General features: G+C 46.9%; 1 protein-coding gene, 2 long non-coding RNA genes and 1 other non-coding gene across 6 annotated transcripts in view; 2 read left to right on the forward strand and 2 right to left on the reverse strand.

Moving 5' to 3' along the window:
- Positions 1–7,525, reverse strand: LOC143174946 (uncharacterized). The gene is made up of 6 exons (XR_012999487.1): positions 7,419–7,525; positions 5,283–6,705; positions 5,043–5,217; positions 2,458–2,528; positions 1,765–2,379; positions 1–949 (listed from the first exon to the last, which is right to left on the reverse strand). It is a non-coding gene; the product is annotated as an uncharacterized LOC143174946 (long non-coding RNA).
- LOC116432579 (orexin/Hypocretin receptor type 1) overlaps positions 5,213–16,942 on the forward strand; it is a 24,497-nt gene continuing 12,767 nt past the window's right edge. For both annotated transcript variants that reach the window (XR_004236150.2, XM_031989666.2), the window contains exon 1: positions 5,213–5,694. Coding sequence is in view for 1 of the 2 variants with exons in the window: in XM_031989666.2 (XP_031845526.1) it covers positions 5,248–5,694 (447 nt within the window). In the remaining variant the exon portion in view is untranslated. The remainder of the gene's footprint in view (positions 5,695–16,942) is intronic.
- LOC116432633 (U11 spliceosomal RNA) lies at positions 7,618–7,757 on the forward strand. The gene has a single exon (XR_004236156.1). It is a non-coding gene; the product is annotated as a U11 spliceosomal RNA (small nuclear RNA).
- Positions 7,769–16,942, reverse strand: part of LOC116432580 (uncharacterized) — a 17,631-nt gene continuing 8,457 nt past the window's right edge. For both annotated transcript variants that reach the window (XR_012999486.1, XR_004236151.2), the window contains exons 6-9: positions 16,532–16,874; positions 13,486–13,828; positions 13,064–13,403; positions 7,769–12,872 (exon numbers count right to left, since the gene is read on the reverse strand). This is a non-coding gene — a long non-coding RNA (uncharacterized LOC116432580). The remainder of the gene's footprint in view (positions 12,873–13,063; positions 13,404–13,485; positions 13,829–16,531; positions 16,875–16,942) is intronic.

Consider the following 16,942-nt stretch of genomic DNA (forward strand, 5'->3'; position numbering starts at 1 on the left):
TAGGTTGCGGTGGGTAGGAAACTCTATTATCGGAAGGTCAAAGGGCGTGTTCCCCGGGTACCGAATACGGGTTAGTATTAAAATATTCCAGACGTCCGGTGTTTACGGGCGAAGAGGCTGCAGTTAATGTCCGATTCCGAGCGGAGATCGAGTCGATAAATCGCTGCGAACCGCTGTGTAATCTCGTCGAAGGAAACGCCGGAGGAGAACCCGCGGGGGGGTGGGAAGTCAATTTAACGGGATCGCCGGTGGCACGCATGAAACGCCCCTTTGGAAATATCCGCGGCTGTAAGACGAAATAACGTCAGTCACAGTTTCCAGAAAAAACGACGATACCGATCTCGATCCGGCTGCCAGCGACGAGCAGAAAAGGGGAGCGCGATTCGTTCGATCCAGTAAATCTAAACAGAATATTATAAAGATGAAACTGAGTCATCGAGTTCCTGTAATGTAGTTTATCATTTCTAATAATATAGGATTCATTTCATTATCATTATGTAATGGTAGCGAACCTGTTAACACGTTAAGCGCCATGTCAGTCACCGGTGACCGACGCTTCTGAATGACTAAAAGACAATCGTAACGTACAAGACAACCGATGTGAAATGAGAATGTTTAATAAGGCGACTAAGTTGATAGTGTAACGCAATCGTTGCAACGCCGAACAATTCATAATTATTCCTACGTTTCTTTGCTGCGAAAGACAAACTCTATGGGAGAACGCTTAAGATTTCCGTGGCGCTTAACGTGTTGAATCGTTTCTCCCGAGATAAGAGTACGGAATATATCAAACCGTCATACGTCGAAAGTGAAAATACGAGGCCTGTTTGCCGCAACAGCCGCAGATATATCGGGAACACTTCAAAATGGCGGGCGGCTAGGGAACGGTCGTGACAACTTGCTGATGAATTGGCCGCGCCGCTTCTCTGTCAGAGGCAACGCCAACACGCTGGAAAAACGCTCGAGATTAATAGAATAACTAAGGGTCTTTTTGTCATTAACACGTCCACCGCCGCGAGGATCTTCAGCTTTTTATGTCACTCATTTTTCCGCGGCGAAGGAAAATAGTCGGACGGTTAACCGTTAACCGGCCGGAAGTGCCTCGAGTTTACTCACCGTTGGAAACTACTGTGACCGGGAACGAGCGAAAACAAATTCACGGAAGTTACATGCGACGATGCTTAACACTAGGTTTACATTTATTGTACACTTGATTCTATTATTCCTAAAAGATGCTCGTTTATTTAGATTGTGGAAACTGGAGATTAGTAGGTAATTGGGCTACATGTCAGTGTGATCTCAATGAAAATCGGCGTGAACATTTACGAAATAATATTTCTAAAATTCAATATGCGTCAATTTGACCCGTAAACCTAGTGTTAACGTGTAAATAATACAATAACAGTGACAAAAATAAAATGATTTCTACCGTGTACGCGGCGTCGGTCCGTTAACTCCTTGCCCTACGATTTATTTCTCAATTATGATCGATACAACTACTTCGACATTAATAACTATTAAGAAAAAGAATAAAATGATAAGCATATTCTATATCAATCTTCACTATAAAGTGTAATAATTGGTAACAAAAGAATAATATCTAATTTTAACTCATAAGAATTAACATTCGTGCGCATTCTGTTTAAAATCTTCGCCACGAGTCTAACACATTATTCTAAGGCAAGGGGTTAAAGGTTACTTCCTCCATACAGTTCTCACGTTACCATCACCTGCTCACTTCGATCACCTTGCTGCAATAATTACCATTACACTCCCGATCAATCGGAAAGTCATCGGCGAAGCAGTGGACGTGTTAGACCTCCATCTGTCAAAGACGGCCAGGCGGAAATCGACAGCGGCGAACAAAAGAGATCTCGCATAAAGGAAGAAAACGGTCCGTCCATTGTGCGTAGCTCCGTGCTCATTACCGTCGTCGAACGATTCCCGAAGAAACTGCGCGGCGATACGATCAATTAATCGACGGTGTGTAATTCCATTAGCGGGGGGGAGCCGGTAAACTCCGTGCCGCGTCGCGTCGTAACGCTACACGTTAACTTCTAACCGGGACAATTAGAACTGCAATAGGATTATGCGTCCCGGCGCGACGGTTCATTTAAACCGGCCGCGTTCCCCGACGCTACGCTCCGGAGGAACGAGGTTTAGCCGACCCTTCCCGTTTCCGGCGGCCTGGATCCTCCTTGGCGGCCGATCGATCCTTCGAGCGGGATATTTCTAACGGTTAATGCCTCTCATTACAGGCGGGCGAATCGAGTGCTCCGCTGCTCGTTTTACCGCGGGCGCAGTCACGCTAATGGGTTTCTCGTATCCGTACACAGGGGCGCGCGGGCTTCCGGTCAAATAGATTTTCCGCCGCGTATCCTGGAAACGATATGTAAATTAATACCAGCCGTGTCCGCCGGAAGCAATGAATATTTATTCGCCGCATTGTTTCCTTACGCTGATCGCGTCCTCTTTCCCTGATTTTTTCCGCTCGAATTCCAGCTTCGGGAATCCATGAGTCCTTGTCTCTGAAATATAATACCACGGTCAGAAGAGTCGGGGCACTTTTCGCGAACGACCACGGCTGAAACGCGACGGATTACGAGGATGCAATTTGTCCGGCCAACCCGTGCAGCGGTTCGCGTCCTTATTTCATAGCAAAGGGATGTTTGAAGAACTCCGAGGGCAGTCGTGAATAATTCGGAACGTTCGCCGCAGCGACGAGGCTCCGCGCATTGAAACGAGCGAGGATTCGTCGGGACGAAAGCGGCGCTTGGAATCGTCACAATAAAATCAGGACTCTAACTCGGCCGGGATTACGAGCTAGGCTCGCGACGCGTGACGTCGAGATGCTTAGCTGCCGTTGTAAATTCCGCACGCTTTGCCTCGTAATGTACAATTTTAACTCTCGATACGAATTCTCGTCCGATCAACGATATCACGGTTATTACGTTCGATCGGTGGTTTATTCCGGCCGTCGTTCGACAGGGGAATCGCATTAAACGGTATAATCATGTTTCACGGGCTGATCTTGTCGCAATTATCTGATCAACGTTTCAAATGTTATTCATGTTAATACGCGTGCGCCGGCATGGCGGTTCCATTAATACGACGGGAAATCAGCTCTGATTAATTAGAGCGTCGAGCGCCGATGACAGCGAACCCGTTCAACAAAGAAACGTTGTTCGAGCGTCGTAATGAAAAGAAAGGCGTCTCATTTCTCTCGAGTGTTCTCGGCTGAATGGACCTGGCAGCCCATTAACGGCACTTCAACCGTGCCGGTGGTTATTTCGGAGGCCGCCGCAGATTCCGCGTCCACGCCGGCCGATCGGTCCGAAACGGTCCGTTCTAACGTTAGGTGACCAGTGAAATCCGTGTCGATGTCCAGGAATACCTTTATAAAGAAACCAACCTGTACTTAGTCGGGGAAAATTGAAATTGTAATGTACTTTAACACTAGAACTACCGATTTAACACACTATCGGAGTATCATGAGCTTGACTTACACGTATAGCGGGCGAAAATTAGTTTTTTCCTTAAAAATTAATAAATTTAGGACTAAACTCTGGTCAAGCTTTCCTGCCCAAAAGTTAGTGACAATGAAAAAACAAGCATTGGTGAGTGTTTTACTGACACTTGGCGTACGTTCTGCATAAAAGGTGTTAATACCCTTCTCGCCGATAGTGTGTTAATCTCTATAAATATTGTAATCTTAGATTATTCTTGGTTTCTTCTTCATAGTACTCAACTGAAACTCTTCATTTTCAAGATCTATAGTATAGTCTACTGTTAACAGTTAGCCAACGGAATGGAGAGATCAGCCGCTTTTCATTCAGCAACGTATCGCCTTTTACTCTGTTCATCTTTTCCTTTGTTATTTAGTAAGTCTTGACGTCGGATTATTTGCAATTCATCAAATACGGTTCTCGTTTCTACAAAACATAGTTTCTAACTGAATTAATTGAATGAGTATAATTGAAGATAATAGAGAAGGTTGTAGTATAGTTCTTTCTATGTCGCCTAAGTGTCAAGACCAATTGCGAAACAATCAATCACTCATTTTAACTGGTAGTTCTAGTGTCAAAGGTGGTCATATCATTAACACTAGGTTCACGGAACGCGTCAAATTGACGCATATTGGATTTTAGAAATATTATTTCGTAAATGTTCACGCCAATTTTGATTGAGATCACACTGACATGTACCCCAATTACCTACTATCAAATCTCCACTTCCCACAATCTAAATAAACGAGCATCAATTCTTCTAGGACTAATAGAACAAAGCGTACAATAAATGCCCGTAAACCTAATGTTAAACAACACCTTTTCCCAATAATTATCCCGAAAACGCGATCTTCCTTGGCCGCCCAATATTACCTCCACTGGAATCCAATTCGCCGATTCCTCGGACGGTTTCGGTGATACGATTCCCGTCCATGTTCTCCGGCGGCGAGTGAGACAAAAAGACGGAATCGGTCCGCGCAAGAGTCAGGACCATGGGACAAAAGTTTCCTCGCGGAGAATAGCGGGGCGAGATAAAACGTTTCCCTGGGAGAGTTACTTTCGGTTTTTCCGGCGCTCCACATTGATTTCTCTCCGCTTCCCTCGGTCTGTCTCGCTCCTCGCTCGGAGGAGGAGACAAAATAAAAACGGAACTTTTCCGGTGTATGGGTCCAATAGCGAATTTATCGTCGGCCAGAGGCGGCGGCGGCAGGCGGCGGAGGACGTCTCAGCTGCGGAGGGCACCGGCGGACGGAAAGCGAGAAAACTCGACCTAAATCGCGAATAATTACCCAGCTGGCACTCGTCTTCCCGTTCCTCGGAGAAAGTTCGTTAGCCCGGCGACACTTGGCGAATCGTCACACGAACCGAAACTTTTTTTGGTCATCCCAGCCGTCCTCGGTTTTCAAAGATAAACGACATCCGATCCTCCATCTTCCTCTGCCGATCGTCCGGCGGGCCGATGATCTCCGGACGCTGTCGCGCCGCGCGACGCGAGAGGCGGCGAAGGAAGAGCCGCGGCTAGACGAGGGGAATTACCTTTAATGCGATGGAAATTGGAGCGAAGTGAACGTCAACCGGGAAAGAGATCGACCGGGTCAACGTTTCCGTAGAATATCTTCCCCGGCCCGTCGACAGGCTTCGCAAGTTCCGCAAAATGGCGCGGAATAGCTGTAGAGGTCCTTGAACTACACTCGCTGCTGGATCTTCTTTCCTACGAATACACAGGTGTAGTCTCGACATCATGATTCTGACGCGGTGTAGACTGACGATCGTTACCTGGCTGATCTCCGCGGTGTCCATGATGAGCGCCGTCGACTACGACGACTACTCGTCGGTCGACTACGCGGACTCGGACTACAACGCCACGAACTGCACGAACTACTACTGCATCTCGAACGAGGATTACGTGGACCGCATGATGAACTACATATTCCCGAAGTTCTGGGACTGGGTGCTGATCGCCTCGCACTCCGTCATCTTCGTGACCGGGCTGGTCGGCAACGCGCTGGTCTGCATCGCCGTGTACAGGAACCACACGATGAGGACCGTCACGAACTACTTCATCGTGAACCTGGCGGTCGCCGATTTCCTGGTGCTGCTGCTCTGCCTTCCGTTCACCGTGCTCTGGGACATCACCGAGACATGGTTCCTGGGCCTCACCCTCTGCAAGGCCGTCCCGTACCTTCAGGTAAGACGAATCTCCGCGGCTGATTAACCGCGCGCCGTCACGCGAGCGTAATTGAAAAACGTGGCCGCGGTGTACACACCCCTGAAATCCCCGGCCGGCGATTCGTCCCCGAGATACGGCCTTCACTTCCGGCCGCGAGAAATCGGGATTCCCCTCACGTTCGCGGGCAACCTGTCCGCGATAAACTCGCCTGGTTTAGCTAGACTTAATCCCATCCGCTCGCAATTCTTCCGTACACGGACACGGAAGCGAAATCGTCGTTTATTCTGTGGCGACCGAAAAGCTGCCCTGCGACACTGGATTCTCCTGGCTATTTTTTTACCGTTGACACTGTTCTTCCGCGCGAGTCCGTTTCGTGTCATCGCACATTTGACTTTGAGCTGGAGACCTGGAGACTTTCACCTTTTTTACAACACTCCTGTTTACTTGTCTCATCACCATTATCCTTCTTGTAGGACCGTTCAAAATTAGCGCGCCTGAGTGAATGCATGGCCGAGCGAATGTGAGTGTGGATGAGAGAGAGAGAGAATGCATGTATATAAAAAGGATTCACGAATGAACGAACGACGAATGGTTAGTGAGAGAGAGAAGTTAATAAAAGTTATTTAACAAATTGAAATAAAGAGTTGTAAGGACTATTTTAATACAACAATCTTCTTCTCTGTCTTTTGGAGTTTTTCTCTCTTTCTCGATTTTCTTCTCTCTCTTGGATCTTTTCTCTCTTTCTCGATTTTCTTCTCTCTCTTGGATCTTTCCTCTCTTTCTCGATCTTCCCCAACTTTCCCATCTCTCCGTCTTCCACCAGACGGGTATATACTTTCCGACGACAGTTTAGGAGCCCTCATTCTACACGCGACGACGTCATCACGAACCTCCGCGACCTTCGTCAACCTGTGTCGAGAGCCGTATTCTCACCAGTCATTTCGGTTTAACTTCACCGGCCCCACAATTCTACTCATCTCCATCGTCTCTGAGATTCGTTTCATCCATCATTCAATCAGTCCTTTGATCCTGCAACGGTAACACCGAATGAGCTACCAAGCGCAAACACCGCAAACAAAGAATTCACAGATTAACGCGCTGAAACAAGAGGGTTCATATCTCCCAATAGACGATCTAGGTTTAATAAAGGTGCACCTTGAACGAGGAACCGTATCAATATTTGACCCGGCGAAGAACAAACATTCTTTTCCTCGTCAGCCGACCCGCTCCGCGTCGAGGCGCCCCGCCCCCCGCGGGGTGAGCTCGTTGCAAGACGGAGCCGGCGATAATAAATTCATAAGTGGACTGTTTAATCAATGATTCAGCGCGCCGGTATTTGCTCGGGAGTTCCCCGTCCCGACGAAACGTAAAACAACGGGCGGCGGGGCGGGGCGGGGGAAGACGCCGGTTTTAATTCTCCGCGGGGATTACTTCCCCCTTTAATCATCGTTCCGCCGAGCAAGTTCGACGAGGACTCCCGGCCTGTCCGGCGATAATGGAGACCCTCCCCTCGCGGACACAAATATCTTTATTCAAGTTTTAATTAACCGGATTACAATACACTCGTCCGAGTGGAGCGACCCACCCCCTACGCCCGAAAACCGATATCCACGTCAGGCCGCGAAATTTCCTCGGCGCGTCATCGGAAAATGCTGGAATCGAATCACCGCTATGGATGATTCGCGATTAAAATGTTTCATCGACCGTGACCAGCCTCCGGATAATCGAGAAATATTCGTTACCTTCAAAAGTTTGTCCGAATTCCGAGGATTGTTTCGTAGTCGGTTCATTGTCTTTTCGAAGTCATCGGGAGAATCCCGCGCTGCGTCAGTGGTTTAGTTCGTTGGTCCAACGGCAGGTGGCTCGTAGCCTGAAAAGATTCTCGCTGTCAATCGTGAGCGGGAAATGTTACTAAAGGCCGGCGCGAGCAAGAGGCGGTTTAAAAAGGGTGCTCGCTACTTTAATAGCGCGTCGGCACGTCCTAAGCGGCGTGACGGCGGGGTATGGCCATCAAGACATACCCAGTACGTAATTTTTGGAACTGCGAGGCTGTTGGCTGCCAATTTTGCACCGGCGCCTCCGTTTATCTGTTGCAAAATTTAATTTCTTTGAACTCTGTGGGCTACAATGTTGCGACACTTCTGATATTAACCCTTTGCACTTGGAAGTTTTTCACTAGAAATATTCAACACTTTCCTATGAGATATAGATGACATTTTTTTCAACTAACTTAACGGGGAATCTATTCACAAAATAAGGGGAACAATGGCATTTTATTTCCCCGTTTCACGTATCGACAGATTACTCAAGACTTAACGTTAAATATTGAATTTTACAATTTCGATGCACCAATCTTTGACACTGAGATCCATGAAAATTTCGATTCATTCTTCTCCACCGGATTTCTGTTTCGCACTATGATTAGACAGCGGACCTTCGCGCAAATGTACGTTATTAATCATCTAAGGCAGCGTAATGGAACGCAGAATCAACTGGAAATTTGATCTAATGAATCTTCCTGTTAATTTTCATTTTCTGCATTCCACGTCCACCACGGAATTTTCAATGTCTTCGTCGACACGTTGGAACCGACGATTGAAACGAACGTTAATCCCGCGCAGCGATAATGCGCGCGAATCGAAATTTAAATTGCGCCGGATTTCAGCGGAGCCCGTAGTTTATATTTCGGAAAAACATCTAGTGCGCGGTGAACGGTATCAAGTTCCACGGTCCAATTACAAAATATCCGCGACAGCGTGTTACAGCATATTCGGGTTTATCGCCGGGCCAATTCGCTGTCGTTATTAAATTCCGTTGATTAAACAAACGCGAAAAGAATGGCGCGCCGGCTCTGTCCGTGTATCTCCGCAAATTGCGAGCTAGAGCGCGTGTCCGCTCCGTTTAAAACGCTCTAATGGATTTTTACTTCTCCCGCGCGCTCGCGGCTCGTCCACACGCACGGACGCGCACACCTCCGCTCGGCACCGGCGTTTTGATAAACATTTATATTACAACCGCAGCGTGGCTAAACGAACACGCCGGGGTTAATTGAGTTTACACGTGAAGTACGTGTGCGGTATTTAAATTTACTTTCCAACTGCTCGTTCGTTTTCGCGCTCGAGCCAATCCAGCTTCGTCGATGGTCGTCGAACTAGGCTACCGACGGTTACACTTGGAAAAATTGGCGTTCGAGTCGGTAGACGATAAATCTCTCTAATTAACCCTTTGCACTCGGAAGTGTTTCGTTAATATTCAACTATAAAGTTGAATGTTTAATATTTCAAATGAAACTTCGCATCGTTACGTGGAATATTGACATAAAACACCTTTGTTGCTTAATTTATCCGTGAATTATTAAATTAGATTCAAACAATGTCACCTATATCTCGTCAAAAGTGCAAAGGGTTGACCGTTTGAGTGCGGCGCGATGGTTCGTTCGTCTTCCTTTTAATAACTTATTTTTATTTTTGCTTTAACCTACTTATAAATGGAAAATTGAAACAATCGCGCTGTTTACAATCTTTTTATATAAAAATAGAAAAGCGTCGTTAAGTTTCTGAACTGAAACGAAAGAAGCGCGATCGCGTATTGGCACTTTTCGACCTTTTGCTAAGGTCAGTGACACTCAAACGGTTAATTGACACAAGTACATTATCACATTCCGGGCGGAAACGAGCCCGCAGAAGGAGCGAGAAAATCAGATCCGCGGTAGTGCCGATTTTCATCGCGTGCAGATTCGAGCAGCCGAGCGGAATAAACGCCGCGATGGCGGCCGCGTCGAGCGAGCCCTGTAATTCGGCATTAGTTCGTTCTAGCCGGGTCGAAACTAAAATTCCACGTGGCGCCGTGACGGGCGAATTTGTTCCATTACCGATATTGCGAGCAACATTCGTACGCCACTCCAATATTAACCCTTAACGGACCGATGCCGCCGTGTAAGCACGGCACTTTTACTTAGCGAATCCCAGCCAATTCGTAAAGATCATTTTATTCTTTTCATCGCTGTTATTATTGTAGTATTTAACCCTCGAAAGTTTTTCACCTGAAATACTCAATCCTTTCTAGGTGGATGTAGACAAGAATCTTTAACCCTTAGCACTCCAGATGGTTTTGTAATCTATCAGCAGCTGCAACTAACTTTTATAGTATTCCTAGCGAAAATTACAAAATATAATATTTCTTAGATCTTTTATTTTTCTTCTTAGTGCAAAATTTGAACGTGTGAAAAGTCTAATAATTGTAGGGTAGTTTCTTTAAGATTCATTCAAATATCTAATATTATTCCTGGTGCAATATTGGAGCCTACGGGGTTCGAAGGGTTAAAGCGAATTCATCAAGAAATCACATAAATTAGGAAAAGCTATTTCCTTCCAATATTCCAGGTACTGATACAGTATGCAAAGGTTAATGGCAAATACTAAAGTTTCTAATTTTCTATCGAATCATTTAGAGACAACAAACAAAATAAAAGGCGATACGTTGCTAAGGGAAATATAGATCTTCCATTCAGTTAGCTAATTGCTAAATATTGTGCTATATCACTTCTATGAATTAAACATTGTACAATGTATCAATATACGAAATATTGAAAGAAAATAGTTCTCTTCCTCAATGCATGTGAGATTTCTTAATTCAATCTAAGAAAATGTCATCTGTATCTCATCAGAAAATACTGAATATTCCTGAAAAACTTCTGGCGTGCAAAGGGTTAAACTCGAAACACTTCCGGTCCGCTAAGGGTTCGCTCCGTTATCTCATCCCTCAGCTCTTCGACCTCATCGAGTACCTTCCAGGTAGAACGATGTCTTCGCAAGCTCGTAAAGCTGCGCAATATCCTGCAATCCGCGGATCAAATTATTATAATCCGATAGCTCGAATCCTGCATACCGGCGTGGCATTAACGCGGTTGCAGCGTCGTTACTGTGGCTCATACTCAAGAATTTTATGTTCCATCGGTGTAATATCTCAGACACCCGTCCTCGTATTTTCCGCGGCGATATAAAGTCCCCGGCTTATCTCGAAATTGACGGCGCCGTAATGCGCTTCGTTTTTCCCGCGATCTCCGGGTCTCCCCGTCCAGTGTGTTTAATTACCACTCGCTGAAGTGGATTGTTGTTGTTATCGTTGTCGCCGGATCGCAGTCGATAAGGTCGAGTTGGCTCGGAGCTCTCGAAGGAATTCGGACGTCTGCAGCGGCTCGCGAGCGCAGGATAATTGAATCTTCCGTTCAGACGGAATTTAATAAAATTATACGAGCCCGGGAGGGGGCCGGGTTTAATACGATACGATACTGCGAAGAGACGGAATACAAAGACCGTATCTCGTGTCGGAGTCGAAGGCAACGTTACACGAACTTGCTTTATAGCCTATTGTTAGGGTATTGTTTCAGGCTTTGGCGTTCGCCTCGGCGAAGACTCGCGGGAGAATGCGCGGCCAGAATCTATAGCTGCAGCTAATCATTGTCGCCCTTTGCGATCCGTTGCAGCCGCGTTAACGAGAACGAATATGCGTCGTTCCCGTTAAAAGAGCCCCGAGGGGGAACGAGGACACCGCCTTCGTCTTGGATTCCGTCCAATGTCCGACTCATTCGTCTTGCACGGTCTCCCATGGATTTTTCGAATTAAAACTTTTTGCCAGCGGAGCGCGCGACATCGCCGTTAGACAAAAACGACGACGCCGCGGGAAACGCACAATAACTTGGCTTGTTCGTCAGCATCAATCACATCCCGCCACCGCGTAACGAAATTGCGACCCGAAATTGATTCGATGTAGCTTTCATTTGTTACAGCGGGACGCAATTCGGGGACGCCGCTCCGGTTCTGAAATACTGGCGCGTACGATTAAATGATTCGTTTTCAACGATTAATCGGCGCGGATTGTTGGTAACGGCAATTTCATCGAGGAGGAACAATTAACTTGTTAGGTAATCGAGCGTTATCGCTTCTTCGGAGACGCTAACGTTCCTAGAGTAATCTAACCGAGTTAACATGTTGAACGCCGATTTCATCGAGAAAAATAGACAAAATGGAAAAAATTACTATTGAAATGGAAAATGGAAAAATTAATATTGAATCATTTGACTGAATTGGATTATCATTGCGTGTTCGTCAAACTGAATGTCGCAATGAGTATCATTATTTGTAATATAGAAATGTTTGCGAATAACCATCGTTTAATTGAGTGAATTATAGCAATTCGTTTTGCCTGTGAATATTTCTAGTGAAAAACTTTCGAGTGCAAAGGGTTAACTGACTAATGCCATTATTTTTCTAATGCCAAGGCTTTCTACTAATTGAAATATTCACTATGTGAAATATCAAAGTAATAATATCAAACTAACATTATCCTACGAAGATTTTGCACCAGTCGTAGTCCTCCATATGAATTCTAAATTTCTACATACTTCAAGGTTTCTTCAAGCTCCCCCGTAGAACCGGAGCGTCTTTTCAAAAGCCTTCAACAATACCTCCTTTCAAAAAGATTCTCCTAAAGACGTTCACAATCCTACAGACCTATTTAAAAGTTCATGAATCATTCCGGAGAACAATTCCTCGGGGTTCCTGGAAGCAACCTGCAGTTCTTGAAATCCTCAACCGAATTTAAACCCAGAGTGCCACTACAATTAACGCAGGCCACGATTCCGGCTATCCAGCAAGTCACACAGGGTAAACCCAGGATTCCTGCGGGCACGTGCGTTCCGTACATCTGCTTAAAACGCGATCGCATTGACATAACGCTGCGCTGTTACACTCGTATGCGGGAGCACAGTTGCGCGGAAATATCGTCTGGCTCGTTTATCATGGCCTCTGTGTACACAGCAGCCGCGTATACCTGTGCTCCCGTGTTCGAACACACGTCCCGCGTGTTCGTGTCCCGACGTCGATGTAGCTGCACGGTCCCGCGACCAAGGTAGCTCTCTGCCGGGTACCAAATCGCATTATCTTACAACGTGTTGTTGCACACCGTTCCTGCCCGATAACTTATTCCCCGGTTCTCAACCGCGGCGCCGCGGATCCCCGGAAAGATCCTTCAATGCGCTCTTAATTCGACCATCTGCCGCTCCCTGGTAATCGAGTTCCCTAGATTTTCCCCGTCCTTCGTCGCAGCGACGTTCTCAATACTTCTTCAGCGACAATCGCCGGCTTTTCAGCGACGGCTGTCTCGAGACGATCCATTAAGAGCCTCTTCCGCGATCGCTGAAAACACGGGAATGCTTTTGTAATGAATTACCAAACTCGATAGACCGACGCGCACGCGTAGTCTATTGGAATCTCAAGGAGCGCGTAATTTCTCTAATGAAATACGAACGTCGAGTCGGTTCCAGTGTTAACCGGATGAATTCTAACGAGGGGAGGGCCCGCGAAAATTCCGAAGAAAAGGGAGGTACCTCGGCGAGCGCTGTTGCCGTTGGAAAAAACACGAGCAACGCGTTGACGGACGCCGGCGTGTACGTGAATGGCTCCGCGCGGAGCGTACAGCGCGCGGAGAACCAAAGAGGTCGAGCAAAACACGCGGCCGTAACGAGAGAACCGCGGCGCCGGGTAAATACGAGCTCGCCCCTCGCCGAGCCGTGTATGCGGCATGCATAATTCCTTCGGCCGCTCGCGGCAATCCAATCCGTTCGACAAACTCGCCGCGAATGTGACTCGACCGCGCTGTAACGCGGATTCTTCGATTCCCTCGGCGGGATTCCTCGTTCTCCGCTGATTGTAAGGAACCCGAGGTCTCTGGAACGAAGAGGAAGAAGACGTTATTGCAGATTGAAAGGGATAACGATCCGTCGTAAATTGCGCGGAGATTAGAAGTTACCGGAAGTCGGTCGAACGGCGAAGCAAGGTGAGCTCGCCGTCTCCGGTTAACGTATTAACGGCGCGCCCTGAATGATGCGCCACGGGAACACCGAGAACCACTGAATCCCTTTTAATTACACCGCGCGCCGTGTATCCAATATCAAAGACATTCGCCCGTGGCGTGGCAGGCGTAACGAATTACTCGTATAATCGGCCCTCGTCGATCGCCGCCGACAAGGTAAAGCACTCGAGCGTACCGGTAAATAAGCTTCGCCGGGAGCAACAGCGTTTCGCTACGGGACAGCGTACTCCGAGCGGTTCCGCGACGTCCTGAACACTTGTCCTCGTTTTTCTTGGGAAGCCTGTGGAGGATTGTCTAATCAGTGTTTGATACGTGTATCAGGAAGCGGAGAATTTAGCGAGATAAGCACAGTGATAGGCTTGGAGATTACTGAACGTTATGCTATGTATAATTTAATTTTTATGTCAGCAACTCCTGGCAATTTTGATGGTAGACCTACTGAGAATTAACGATGTTATGACATTTCTTTGACCTTTATCCCTTAGCACTCCACATAGTTTTTTGATATGTCAGCAACTCCTAGCAATTTTGATGGTAGTGCTACTGAGAATTAACAATGTTATAACATTTCTTAGACCTTTGATTCCCTTGTCAGTACAAACTTTGTATATTTGGAAGATCTAATAATCTTAAGGTAGTTCCCTTAAGATTCATTGAAATAGTTAACCCTTTGCACTCGAGAGGTGACCCACAGTCAGCATTTGATTTGATACAGCAAACTATGAAGTTAAATATTTAGTACTTTAAATGAAACTTTGTATTGTTATGTGAAATATTTATTGTACTGTGAATAATCGTTAGATTAGGCTCAAACATCGTCTGTACGTCGTCGGAAAATCTTGGATATTCCCAGTAGAAAACTTTCGAGTGCAAAAGGTTAGAATTACTATCATTAGAGTGGTTGATCATAGAACCACCAGATAGATCAAAATGACCCATTCCTTAATTGTCTATCGTGACCGCAATCTCGATCCTCTAAAGCCGATCCCCTAAGCCTATACATCTCTGAACGAAATCTCCAGAAACCGTCAATCCCCTGAAACCACAGAACGCTCAATAAATTTATCCTCCCCGGTCATAATAGGAGTCCTAATAAACTAAAGAAGTTTGTTCTCCGGCCCAATACCGATAAACGACCCTACAAATAAACCTGTCCGCGATAGATACGCGGTTTAACGCGGCAGTCAATATAACGCGCTGATTCACTGTCATCCGGCCAATGACTCCCCGAGTTTCATCCCTCGGCATTATTCTATCCGTCGGAAGATACGGATCTATGACTCCGTCATCCACGAGTTCTAACCCTCTGGTACTCGTCGAACCGCAGTTCGGATTGGATCGAGCGTATCGAGGGCAACGCGAGGTATCACGGGGTTCGTTGATTAAGCGCGCACGTACCGGCTCAACTCCCAGCGAGCGGTGTAGATACATTTAACGATCTCCGCGCGATCTCCGAAAAGAAACGACTCGCATCCGCCGCGCCGGAGGAATATGTAACGAGCGCCGTTCCACTTTTCTTCTCGCGCGCTCCGGATTCCGGCGGAATTCCTGCCTCGCGGAATACCGTCGTCCGCGGCAGCGACACGGAATCAACGTCCCCGTGGGCGGGAGAAGGTAAACGGTCGAAGATAGCACCGGCGCGTTCGAGGCATCGATTACGCGGCGTCGGTTTACTCGCCGGTGAATTCATTTGCGGCTATTGGACGCGTTCGTCGCGATCAACGCCGCAGAGAATCGTGCCGGGCTAATGTTTGCCGGGCCGCGGACGGTATCACCGTGAACCACGAACCCGACGTAAGTGCTTTTTAATTATACCCCCGCGGACGTGGACGCTTGGAACGTTGCTCGATTAAACCTACGGCTGTTTCTCGATTCGATCGCGAGCTGGTTTTATTAACCGGTTTAACGCGCTGGTTGTTACGGTGGTCACTAGAGCTTGCGAATTGAGCAATTGATGTAAGATTGATATTGAATGAAAATATTTGAGAAGATAGATAGAGTAATATGAATGCTGTGATACCAAAACATTAGTATTACATATAATCATTAATGTATTGGTATCACAGTATTCATATTATTCTATTGTCTGGCTTCTTAAATATTTTCATTCAATATCAATCTTATTGTAATTGCTTTCAAGCGATTTCCTCTATAAAGGAATATTCTTGTAACAAACGCTCGAAATTCTCGTGGCAGTCAACTGTTCCTTCATTGCGCGCTTCTTTCGTTTCGGAGACTGAATTACGCTTTTTCAGATAAAAAAGTTCTAAACACGGTCATTCTGTTTTTCCCTGCCTAAGCAGGTGATAATGAGAATAAAATTAAACAGAAGGAAGAATAGATAAACTTCATTTGATTCTGCGAAACGACGAGCTGTCACTCAGACAGCATACCGGAGAAGCGGCACCGCCTGGCACTAGAACTTCATTCTGCATTTGTCTCTTCAACATTCTCGAGTAGACACGCAAATTTAGTCATACTGTCAACGATATATACTTTCGCAATTACGAAAGTTTTCAGAGTTTACAGAAGATTCATCGACTGCCAGAATTATCGGAACGAAAGATTCGAAGGGGACTATAAAATATCCCCGTTCCGAGGTGCTGTTTCTCAACCCAGTTCCAACAACATTCTCCGTTAATCCCGTTTGCGGAAGCTGCGGGCGCCGTCCCGGAAACCGTCCGCGAAATACACGGGGAATCAAACAAAAGCGCAGTACGGCTACAAGTAATTTAGCCTCGGCTAGTTGATACTTGTTACGCGTGTCGCAAACTACACGGCTCGCCGGCGCAAACCGGCCACGCGTAATCTACGGTTTACGGTCCGCATAAAACTTCGGTTTCGGTGCGATACGGCGGCCGCTCGCGAGCAACGATAATTGCCGGCCGGCCGGCAGCGGCGATTAGCCGCGGAACTTTTCCAGGTTGCCGGCGTCGCATTTGAATCTCTGCCAACCGGGCGGCGGGCGAACGTTCAGACATACTTCTTGAAGGTCCCCGGGGGCCGAGGACATTTCCATGCGTCTCCGGAAGCCACGCGAACCCGAACTTGGCCCGCTGAATGGTAATCAACCGCGCGATTCGTCAACGCGATCGAATTAGAAGTTGACCCAGTCGTTCCCGGGAGAAGTTTCTCTTCTTTCCCAGTGTATTTCCCGCGAGGTTCTTCGTCGGTTCAACTGTCGATGCATCGGGCGAATTCAGGGACATCCCCGGAGACGCGGCGAAATATGTCGACATCAATTATTAGCTCCTCCCGAGGGGTAACACGCTTCTTCCGAGGATTGCCCTTTGCACTCGAGAGGCGACTCCCGAGATGGTTTGATCCTAAAATTAGAAAATTTCGTATTACCATTGACCTTTATACTGCATCAATAGTGAAACATTGGAAGAAG

Source organism: Nomia melanderi, chromosome 9, assembly GCF_051020985.1.
Source record: "Nomia melanderi isolate GNS246 chromosome 9, iyNomMela1, whole genome shotgun sequence".
NCBI classification, from domain to species: domain Eukaryota; kingdom Metazoa; phylum Arthropoda; class Insecta; order Hymenoptera; family Halictidae; genus Nomia; species Nomia melanderi.